General features: G+C 49.1%; 1 protein-coding gene across 1 annotated transcript in view; it reads right to left on the minus strand.

Moving 5' to 3' along the window:
* HGSNAT (heparan-alpha-glucosaminide N-acetyltransferase) overlaps positions 1-11,696 on the minus strand; it is a 59,315-nt gene that overhangs the window by 10,543 nt on the left and 37,076 nt on the right. Inside the window, exons 7-10 of the mRNA XM_015407730.1 lie at positions 10,399-10,429; positions 7,033-7,193; positions 5,354-5,469; positions 4,263-4,278 (exon numbers count right to left, since the gene is read on the minus strand). Coding sequence (XP_015263216.1) covers positions 4,263-4,278; positions 5,354-5,469; positions 7,033-7,193; positions 10,399-10,429 — 324 coding nt within the window. The remainder of the gene's footprint in view (positions 1-4,262; positions 4,279-5,353; positions 5,470-7,032; positions 7,194-10,398; positions 10,430-11,696) is intronic.

The raw sequence follows: 11,696 nt of genomic DNA on the forward strand, positions 1-11,696 counted from the left end.
CCTGAGTCAACAAGAAATAAATCCAAACCTAGCCAGGTATCCATCCTTCTGTTCAGGATATAATACTTCTGAACTATCTTTGTTCTTCTCCAGGCTTAAATTTCCACAGCTTATTTAGTTATTTCTGCACTTTGAAAATTAAAAATATTTTCAACAAGTTTTGGCTATCGTTCAGTGGTATATTTGGAAGTCCCATCTGAGAAATCTGAGGCCTACTTTAAAACCATGACCATGTTGGGCTGTGTACAGACAATTGCTCTGTGGAATGGACCACAGGCCAGGACTGGTGTTTTGATTGGGGGGGGGGTGTCACTGTAGTGGGCCTCCACAATGCCTGAGTTTTCATTGCTCATGGGTGGTTTGTTTCAGAAAGCTCCTGGCTCTCTTTGGGAAAACCAATGCCTTTCAACTGTCCTTTGGTGCCTTGGAGTTGGCACTGCACCTACAAATAGCTGTTGTGGGGGGAAGGAAGTGTTAACCAACAATAGGGGTGGGCTGTTTCCATTATTAAATTTATTTATTTGCCTCATCATTTGTATTTTGTTTCTCGTAATATTGAGGCCCAATCCAGTTCACTAAAAAAAACAAGACACCTCAGAACAGTGCAGGAAAACAAAGCTCCTTCACAGGACACACAGAAGACAAAGAAGGAGGGAAGCCCAGAGACCTCGTCTGGCAGAAAGGGCCTCATGAGGAGCTGTCTCTGATATGATGCACATTTTCTGCTGATACGCAAGTTGTCTCCCCACCCACTTTGGATCTGCATGTTCCCTCCCACACCAAGAAACAGGCATTCTTGGCAGGTGGGGAGAGGTCAGCCGCTCTGTCTGCACCCCCAGGCCCACCCCCTGCTGCCACCAGAGACGAAAGAGAACGGCAGTCAAGACTCTCAACAGCCCTCCCCCAACCCTCTGAGCATTCTGGAAACCAATTATTAGTCTTCAAGCATGAACCATTCAAATAAGCTTCTCACTTATATGCTGAGGAAGCGCTAACACCAGCCAAGCCTTCAGCAGATAATGGACTAACTAAACCACCAAACTAAACCACCAGGCTTTTGTGTAGGAAAGTAGATCCCACATAGACCCTTTCTTGCAGGCTAGGCCAAACACAACCTGGGACTGTCCTACAGTTGCCATGGAGCCATGGCATCCTGAGGGTGACCAGAGAAGGGGTTGTCAGCATGGGTGCTGAAGTACATTGGGGGTCACCAGACCCAACAGCAGCCTGCAGGGAACAGGATACCAGCAAAAGCCCTAACCCAGAGGTATCGAACTCATTTGGTACAAGGGCTGGATGTGACATGAATGTCACTTTGCTGGGCCAGACCATGTGTGCCATAAAATGTAACAAGAGGTACTAGAGATATAAACTTTATAAAGATGATTTCAGATGCCTAATGGCAATAGGTTTAATTGGATTAGGTGTGATATGCAGAGGGGTATTAGGCATGGAGATATCATCATTGGTAATGCGACAGTAAACCTAGGTCTCAGTTTGATCTAGGAGGATTCTGTCCAGGAGGATGCAAAGAATAAATGGACATAAGTCTGAAGACGTTAGCAGTGACTCATGAAAGCTCACACCCTGCCACAAATTTTGTTAATCTTCAAGGTGCTACTGGACACTCTTTCTACAGCTACAAGAAACCACAACATTCAAAAAACAGTGGGGGGACATTTGAACTTTCCAGGACATTCAGTTGCTGACCTAAGAGTAGCAGTTCTCTTACAAAGGAATTTCAAAGGGAGATTAGAAAGAGAGACTGATGAAGTGCAACTAATAATGAAGCTCAATGCATTTTCCTGGACTGAATTGAGACCTAGGTTTCTTTTCTCATTACCAGTGTCTGCTATTGTCATTTGGCATCTGAAGTCACTTTACTCTCCCAAGATGGACAGATGGACTCACATTCCAGCTGTATCTGAACAAGTGAGCCGTGACTCATGGAAGCTCACCCCCTGCCACAGATCTCTGTCAGTCATTAAGGTGCTACTGAACTCTTGCTCCCTTCCGCTAATAAAGATTGCAAGCTGTGCTGTTAGGTTTCTATTATTGTTATTGTTATTATTATTTTCGTCTGTTAGAACTGGAAAGGGGGATCTCTCCAAGTGAAGTAATGTGTTTCTTTCAGACTGGACAAAATTCACTCAGTGCTAGTGAAGATAATGAAACAAAAATGCGGGGGGGGGGGGGGGGTTTTTTAAAGGAAAGCCCAGATAGGCAAAGAGAAATGTAATCTTTAAAAAAAAAACTTTTCAGAATAAGCCAAAATAATTTCCCTTTAATCCCCCTTATCCCAGATGCATCTCTTTCCTGCTCCCCTTCCTTTTTTAATATGTGTGTGTGTGTGTGTGTGTGTGTGTGTGTGTGTGTGTGTGTGAGAGAGAGAGAGAGAGAGAGAGAGAGAGAGAGAGAGAGAACAGGTCTCAAAATAAACAGCAGAGCAGGGCTTGTCAGAAGAACCTCCCTCTCTTTAAAGAAGCATGCATGCACAGGAAAGCTTCTACCTGGAATAAAACTTTGTTGATCCTGAAGGCGCCATGGGACTCCCTCTCCAAACGAGGGAAGAGAGGCTTGGGAACACAGCAGCAGCCCCAGAGGAGGAAGCCGGAGAGAGCGGAGGGAGCTTTTCTGTGATGCGTGTGCATTCCTTTTCCTCCCCCCCCCCATGCTTCCTCCCTAAAGGAGGAAGAGAGCCTTCGCAATGCAGCAGCAGTCCCAGAGGAGGAAGCAGGAGGGAGCAGAAGGAACTTTTATCTGGTACGTATGCTTGCACCCTCTTTTTCCTTCCCCCTTTGCTGCTGCAGCAGCAGCAGTGGTCAGGAGAAGGAAGCAGTAGCCCGCAAGCCACATGTTTGACACCTCTGCCATAACCCATCCCTGGAATCGAAATCAAGGTAATTCAGTCCTAGTCAGCTACCATCTACATTAGGAGGCTATGAAAAAACAGACTGGATTATAGCCACCACCTTTCTCTTTCCTGCAGTCAAAACTGATTGACTGCATACTCAGAACCACTGGAGAGAAGCAAGTTCACTAGTCCAAATGCCTCTCCCCCTGGGTTGAGGAAAATATTCCCCTCATACCTCCTAAACCTGTTCCCCACTGACAGGGGTAATTTCATAGAAAAAGAGGTACAGGATCTCATTAGCATAACTCATCAGCATAACTTATTTGCATATGCCACACCCCCTGACATCACCGAAAGTGTGTCAGAAGGCAACACCCACTGCTTAGGCTCCACTGGACTGTTTTGGATTGTTAGCTATTGGGGGGGAGACGGGGGACGTGCAGCTCTGTCCTCACAGAGGAGGGAGAGCTTGTGCCTGAATAAAACCTGGTCTTAAAGGTGCCACTGGACTGTTTTGGACCCGGGGGCCGGGGGGAGCTCTGCAACTTACCTGGCTGCTTCTTGCTCTGACTGAGGGCTGCTGGGAGCAGGGGGTGGGACTTGTTGCATGTGCCCGCCCCCTGGGCTCTTTACTGCCAGAGCTCTGCTCCTGTGCTCTCCTGCAGGAAATGACCCTTGCCCACCGATACTACATTGATTTCACTCACCATGTTTCCTTACACATGTCGTGCAACTATACTTTCAACACCCTACCCATAGGGAGAGGAACTGTGGGAAGATGGGTGCTGGTGCTTTAAGATTTGGGCTGAACTTCTGTTTCTCTCCTATTTCAGGAGAGGCATGAGGGCGAGACCTTTCACTTGTGCCCTTGGGCATGACCCTCACCTAACCTTCATGACCTTGTAGTGGTTATTTTTGAAAAATGGCATTTTAAATGAGTAAACAAATGCCTTAAAATGTGACTGTCTCACCAAGCACCAAAGAGCACATAAGGGAGTACGGTAGAGGAACGCTACCTTTGGGAGTGAGAGCCAGTTTGGTGTCGTGGTTAAGTGTGCGGACTCTGATCTGGGAGAACCGGGTTTGGTTCCCCACTCCTCCTCCACTTGCACCTGGCTGGATGACCTTGGGAAAGCCATAGTTCTGGCACAGCTTTTCTTGAAAAAAAGCAGTTTCTATCATAGCTCTCTCAGCCCCATTCCTACCTCATAAGGGCGTCTGTTGTGGGGAGGGGGAGGGAAAGGAGTTTGTAAGCCGCTCTGAGACTCCCTTGGGTAGTGAAGGGAGGGGGTATAAATCCAATCTCTTCCCTTCCTCTTCTTGGTTAAAAGGATAAAAGGGGAGGGTTCAGGCTTGGAGTGGCAGCTCTTAGTCCAACCCAGGCCACCAAGATGTTATTTTCCAAGACAAGGGAGTGGAGCCTCCTCCCCACCATTAGGAGCTGGACCTGGAAAACCAGCCCAGCCAAACAGGCAATAACTGTGCGTTGGAGTGTGCGTGTGGCAAAATCAGGACCTCACCGTTATTATTGTTGTTGTTGTTGTTGTTGTTGTTATTATGCTACAGATCTGCTTGTGAGCTTCCCAAAAGGCATCTGGCTGACCACTGTTGGAAACAGGATGCTGGATTTGCAGGGGGCAAGATGACAACATGAGCAGTCATCTCGAAGCTATGCCCCTACCTGCACTGTGTTTTAAGACATTTATTCCATTCTGTACAGCAAGTCATGAGAAGGACAGCTGGCTTAAACCTTTTTGGAGTGGTGGGGAGAGAATTACTCACTTTGTGAAAATCATGGGGGGGGGGGGGCGCTCTTGATTCAACCTCCACAAGAGCCAGCCTCCCTCCCACTCCGATCACAAACTGAGGGCTCAAAGGCAAGTGGGAAATGCAGCATTAGCTCTGATGCTGGATTACAGGATTCTGGGCCTGATCCTGCAGAGCTTCTCTCAAGTGTGAACACCGAGCATGCTGTCTGGTATTGGCTGCACTGACAGGCTGTGGCAACAGTCCGGGCTCCAATATCATCTCAGGACTCTTCTGGTCATTTTTGACTTGTTGGCTAATTTATTTGATCGTATCAGTTGCTTTAGAATACAAACCTGTCTCTTTAAACTTTAAAGCAGTAGGTCAGTCTTTCTTATAAACAAACAGATAAATATAAAACGTTCCACTTGAAGGCCTCTTCTAGGTCCCAGGATGGGGCAAGGGGAGCCCCTCCCCCCTGCGGGCAGCCTGGCCAGACCACGGCTGGGATGGTGCCTGAGGGTGGCCTGGTCCCGCTTTTCTCGGAGCTCCGTGAAAACGAGAGGATGGACTTGGCTAGAGACCTCCTGCACTACTTGACAGCCAGGGCTGCTCTGTACAGCACTCTCTGAAAAGCTATCCCCCTGTGTGCTTCCTCAGAAGGGGGGGGGGGAGACTCCATTGGGCCCAGGCCAACGAAAGGGACATCAGCGTTCACTCGGAGGTCCAGCCCCAGTGCAGCCCTTCACTCACCACGCTGGTGCTGTCGGGCAGAGGCTTGGCGAAGAGGAGCTCCAGCCCAGCAACCACCAGGTACGTGCACCCCAGTCTCTGGAGCACCCCTGGGATCCGCAGGTTCTCCCAGGACACTGCAAGAGAGGTGGCAGAGCTGTGTTAGGCAGAGAGAGATAAAGACACAGGGCTGGACACTGAGCAAAATAGGCTATTCCAGAGCAAACAACTTTTTCGATTACCTACACATTTTTAAATCTGTGCTCCAGTACATTTTGGGGGAAATGCCACCTTGTCAGAGCTGGCAAAACTGGGTGTCTTGAGACCTGCTCTAAGGCCTCTTACCCGCCAGTGTTCCAAAGGGAATGCAAGTACCAGAGTAGATTGGCAAGATTTTCTTCTTTTAATTCCAGGATTAACACTGGCATGGGCACTAAGCACCTCGTGACTCTGCAGTGCCCAGTTTTCCCCACCCCCACCGCTGGGCTGGCCGTATCTGCGCTTGAGCTGCCCGACTGGGATTCCTCTGAGCCAACAGGGCTCCTGCCGGCTCCTGCATCCCTCATTCTCTGGCTGTCAGGATCTAAGGCGAAGGGGCAGTTGACGCTGAACAGACTACAAGTGGGAGGAGCCTCGTGGGAGGGAGGGGAGGGAGGCTCAAAGCTTGGCACGGCTGTTGGGAAGGAAGAGCATCAGTAGATGAAACTTAAGAGCTGCACTGGCTGCCAATAGCACACTGGATTTGGTTCAAGGTGCTGGTTCTTACCTTTAAAGCCCTACATGGTCAGGGACCTGCTTACCTGAGGGACCGCCTCTCCCCACATGTCCCCCAGAGAGCACTAAGATCTGGATCCCAACAATGCCTGGCCCTTCCGGGTCCTAAAGAAGCCAGGCCAGCCGGTGACGAGGGCCAGGGCCTTCTCTGTGGCAACCCTGCACTGGTGGAATGAGCTCCTGGAGGACATCAGGGCCCTGCGGGACCTCGTACATTAGTTCCGCAGGGCCTGCAAGACGGAGCTCTTCCACCGGGCCCCCCGTTAACATCGTGGCCCTGGCCCTTAACATCAGCATCAAAGTAATATCAAATAGCCTGGCAAGGAGCCTGGAATACAGCGATGCCGAAAAACGCCACCATTGTTTACTATTTGCATGGCTAGCACTTTGTATTTGTTGTGGTTTTAACTGTTTTATCTGTTTTAATATATCTTGTTCAACGTATTTTTATATATATGTCTGTAAGCCGCCCTGAGCCTGCCTCCATGGGGAGGGCGGGGTATAAATCAAATGAATAAAATAAATAAATAAAATAAGTTCTGCTGCACCAAGAACAGGATAAAAAGAAAGCAATAATCAAGATAATTTGTGATGGCACATTCAGAGAGAACCTGAACCACGGGGCTTCCCAAATGGCCCGTGAGGACGCCGACAGTTTGCTTTGCAGCTCTTCAGCTCTTGAACCCCAAGTCAGCACTGCCTCATGAGAAACTCTGCAGGGTTAAACACACAACCCTCTGAACTGCATTCTGGGATGTCATGTTGTGGTTCCCACCATCCACGCGCTTCCACCCACACAGCACTGGGTGAGGCTCTTCTCCACAAGGGAGCACAAGAGACTCACCCTCACCCCCATGCAGCTGAGTCGAAGGGACATGGAACATTCCTCGGACAACATGAAGTGAAACAGAACTCTCAGAACTTACAAGGCCCAAGGCAGTAATTTGGGTTCACAATTACGATCCCAAGCAGGAACAGGAGGCAACTTCTCCAGAGGATCTTCAGCAGCAGCTGCCCCTTAGAACAGCCCCGCCTCAGCATGGAACTCAAGGACAGGGCAGTGGAGGTGCCCATGATGAACACGAACCTGCAGAGGCAATATGGGGAAGAACCAACCAAGGTCGCAAATATCAGATGGCTCCGACTGAATAACAAGGCCATGCGGAACAGGCCCACCCCAGCGCTTTGGAGGCAAGAGGCAGAAAGGCCCTTCGATGGTGGAAGGGAGGGGACGTTTTTGTGGACTTGCCCTAAGCCCATAGGTGTAGATTATGGGGGGGCTGGGGGGCTCGGGGGATGAGCCTCTCCCCCAAATTTTCCAGGGTGAAATGGAGCTCTGAAATGGCAGCCCGCCTTTTAAAGCCAGCAGCTGGCAGATGGACCCGGCGGCTGCTGGTTTTAAAGGGCGGGGAAACCCTTGCAGGGCTCTCCTTGCTTTCCCCGGTTTAGAAGTGGGGGGAAGGGAAAGGGAGCTCTGAAGAGGCAACCCTTTCACACCCCCCCCCCAAGGGGAGGGAACGAAAGGGAGCCCTGAAATGGCTGCCTGCCCTTTAAAGTCAGCAGGTGACAGGCAGATTCAGGAGGCCGCTGGCTTTAAAGAGCAGGAAGCCATTTCAGCCCTCCCACTTAGAAGGGGAGGGGGGAGCCAAACTGAGCACTCTCATGGCCGCCCACCAGTAGAGGGGACCTCTCTTCCTTTCCTTTTTCTTCTTATTTCCACCCCTCCCTCTCCTCTCCTCTCCTCTTTCTTTCTTTCTTTCTTTCTTTCTTTCTTTTTCCATTTTTCTCTTTCCATTTTCCCTTTCCCCCTTTCTTTCTTTCCATTTTCTTCCCTTCCCTTCACCCTTTCTTTTCCTTTCTTTCTTTCCCCTTTCTATCTTTCAATTTCTTTCTTTCCCTTTTTGCTACCCTTTCCCTCCCACCCTTTCCTTCATTCACTTTCCCCCTTTCTTTCCTTTCCCCCTTTCTTTCTTTCCATTTTCTTCCCTTCCCTTCACCCTTTCTTTTCCTTTCTTTCTTTCCCCTTTCTATCTTTCAATTTCTTTCTTTCCCTTTTTGCTACCCTTTCCCTCCCACCCTTTCCTTCATTCACTTTCCCCTTCTTTTCCTTTCTTTCTTTCCATTTCTTTCTTTCCTTCATTCCCTTCCCCCTTTTCTCTTTCTCTCTCTCTTTCTTTCCATTTTTCTTTTCCGTCGTTCCCTTTTTTCCCTTTCCCTTTTTTCCATTTCAAGGACCTAGCATAGCAATGCTTCTGGCCCAGCCTCAGCCCCCCCCCCTGAAATTGGAAAGTCTATGCGCTTGCCTAAGCCCTCCTGGCCCTCTGTGCAGATCTCAGATTCAACACAGACCCAGAATCCACATGGATGCATTTTGTTTCCTCTGTCTGAGGGCCATTAAGTGTTCTAGTTGGGTGCATCTCATTTCAGGCCAAGGGTGCACAGAAATCAAACTGGACCCTTTAGTGGAACCAGAACACACCAACTGTTTTCTCTCTGGGAAGGAAGTCTGCCTCTTCCCCTTCCCTGGACTGCATTTGACAGACGGACTAAACAACCAACACAATCCTCTTTTGAAGTGCAGCTTGACAGTTGGTTCTTGCCCTTTAAAAAATCCCATGCAATGTATTTTTTAAAGAACCAAAGCAGGGAAAGAAGCTCTTGACTTCAACTTTTATAACAGCTGCTGTTTCCGAGTGTTCTAAAGGGATATAGGCTGGACTTAACACATGCACACTCTTCAGGTGCGAAGAGAAGCAGATTAATTTTTTGCTCAGGTTAGGTACAACTGCAAAATATAATGTGAAAATTAATACTCTGGCATGTAACAATTATCTCCTGGATTTTCAGGACCTGGAAATATGATTTAGAGACTTAAAAGCATCCCCCAATCCATTTCCAGACAGCGACTTCAAGGTTATGGACATCCTGGTTGCGGGGGGGGGGCACATTTCACGAATCATGGGATCTTTTGTTCATAGTGATTCTAGGGCTCTTATTTCCCTGAATCTAGGTCCTCTTTGCTTTCTTAAGTTTTCATTCAGTTGTTTAAATCTTATCTTGTTCATTCTCTTGCTCTTTCTTATCAACTCTTATTTTGCTCCAAGGGAAGTGTGACCTCTGCAGCTCTGGATCCTCTCCTGTCCCTCGCCTTTCCTGCACCACTGGTCCTTCGAGGGAGGGGCTTCCTCAAAGTGCCACTGGCAGACTGCCCCCCCCCCCAATCTATTCAGGTTTTTTCTGTCCATGTTCCTTGTCTTGTAGTTGTTTACTGTCCCCTCAGGTCATCTTTTCTTCCTTGCATTTAAGACCTGGTACTCGTTCTTTCTTCTCTTCCAGTTGTTGTTTCGGTGATTTATATCCATTTTGATTCAGACACTGATCCATCTTTTTAACATTTATTTTTTCTTTGTAGCTCCTTTAGTATCTTGTTATTCCTCTTCACTTGCCATGTTGATTGCATTCTTGATCTCATTCTTATAACTTCTCCATCTTCGGTGACTTCTTAATGTCCTTTGCAGCCTCTTGGCTTCTTGCTCAGATTGCTTTTCTTCCCATCCATCTGCCCTCCTGGTCTGATCCTGTCTTGTTCCACTGCTTGTTTTCTCCCACGGCATCATCAACACCCAGCAGTCTCCTACTCAATATCCTCTCACGTCTTCCTCTCAACCTTGATTCACTTCTTTCCTTCGCTGTTTTTGTTCCTGTTCTTCATGTCAGACTTCACCTGTTTTCCCTTCGGCTCAGCTGACCCGATTTCTCTATGGTTATTCTCAACCTCACTGCCCCCGAGGGAAGAGACACAGCAGGTGCAGGAAAAATGGATGCCACACAGGTGGGAAAATCCAAACATTCCCACGCACATGCAGCCATTCAAGCTTTACTGTGCTCTTTTCCCAAAATTTTGCAGCAAGGTAGGTTTGAGAAAGACTGAAGAAAAGCTGATGGAACCCCTGGAAGGTGTACAAATGCACCACAATCTGTGGAGAAGTAGGGAGAAAAACTGCTTCCCCACAATATTGAACCTGGGACAGACAAGCCTGTGTCTGAAAACACATCTCTGTTTTCATCCAGCTTCTTGCTCTTGCCAGGAGGAAAAGGGAAAGGGAGTTTGTCCTTCCACACCATAAGCCTGCAGCAGGGCTTGTCTTTACAACATAATTCTCCAAACTATGCCTAGTTATATCTAACCATTTATGTCTATACATTTATATGTATCAATTATTAATGTTAATAGTGGAAAACGGCAAATGGGCAATTTCCAGTTTCAAGACCAGACAGTTAGATGCACTTACCACGGAAAGACAAGGTCTGCTACAGTTAGTCCTGCAAAGAGAAAAAGGAAGGTTGTTAATGGATTGGCCAATCAATATCTTCCAGATCTATTTTGTTAACACATTACCAATGAGAAAACTGAGTACAGCGTGCAGACACAAGCAACGGAAGCCTGACAGACGGCCTTCTTTTCAGGATAAGCCATCTCTGGGAGGGGAGAGGTTGGAGCAAAGAAGAGGCAGGGAAGAGGGTGCTTAATCCTTCCCCCACTGTAATGTACTGCCGCCATTACCACGTGTAATGCAGTCAGCCGGACATGCCCGGACTTGCCCGGGCTGGCCAGGCACAAATTACCTGTAGCTTCGGTCGAAAGACAAAGGATCCGTAGGATCCTAGCCGGCCCAATCAAAAGGGCTAGCTTCCCAGCCGGGAGACCAATGGTCGCCCGGTTACTGTAAATAGCCTATCGGGAGTAGGGGGTGTGTTAGGTGAACTTGGTGGCGGGTTTTCTGAACGCATATAAACCAGCCTGCGAGCTGGGTTCCTTGTCTTGTTCTTCACTAAATAAAGTACTCTTGCTGAAATCACTCTTCGTTCTGAGTACTTTTCACTGGTGACGAGGATGGGATTCTACCCTTCCTGAACAGACCCGGAGGAGATCAAGCACGCACCGAGCCCGATCAAGATCGCAGCCGCCGCCGCTCGCCAGGTCATCGCTCAAACCGCGTCGCGCCTCGCTCCGCTCGCCTCATCCAGCAACGTCTCGCCTCGGCAGCCCGCCAGTTCGTCTCGCCTCCTCGCCCCGCCGATCTCGCCTCGCTTAGCAACGCCTCGCCTCGCCCAGCAACGCCTCGTCTCGCCTCGGGCCACCTAACATAGCCGAGCAAGGATGTCGGAGCCAAACGCCGCCACTACCTCCTCCTCCACCTCCGCGTCATCGGCCCCAGTCGCCGTCGCTGTCGCCACTGGAACCTCGCACGAGGGCATCGCCCCCTTCGACTTATCGCACCCGGAGAGGGACCACGTGGGTGATGATACTCAAGAACTACCTCGCATGCTTGCGGGTAACCGATGCCGGAATGAAGAGGTCCCATCTCATACGCCTGTGCTGGATGGACACTCTTCTTCTCTTACAGAACCTGATATCACCCAAGGAGGTGGAGGGGGAGAGTTTCGACGACCTTATCAAGGCCCTAACTGATCATCTGGCCCCAAAGCCCACCAGGTTCGTGGCACGCATGGACTTTTGCGCAAAGGTTCAGGCGCCAGGGGAGAAAGCAGCGGACTTCCTCGCCAGCCTTCGGAAGGCCGCCATGCA

Source organism: Gekko japonicus, unplaced genomic scaffold (assembly GCF_001447785.1).
Source record: "Gekko japonicus isolate JY-2015 unplaced genomic scaffold, Gekko_japonicus_V1.1 scaffold2017, whole genome shotgun sequence".
Taxonomy (NCBI): Eukaryota; Metazoa; Chordata; class Lepidosauria; order Squamata; family Gekkonidae; genus Gekko; species Gekko japonicus.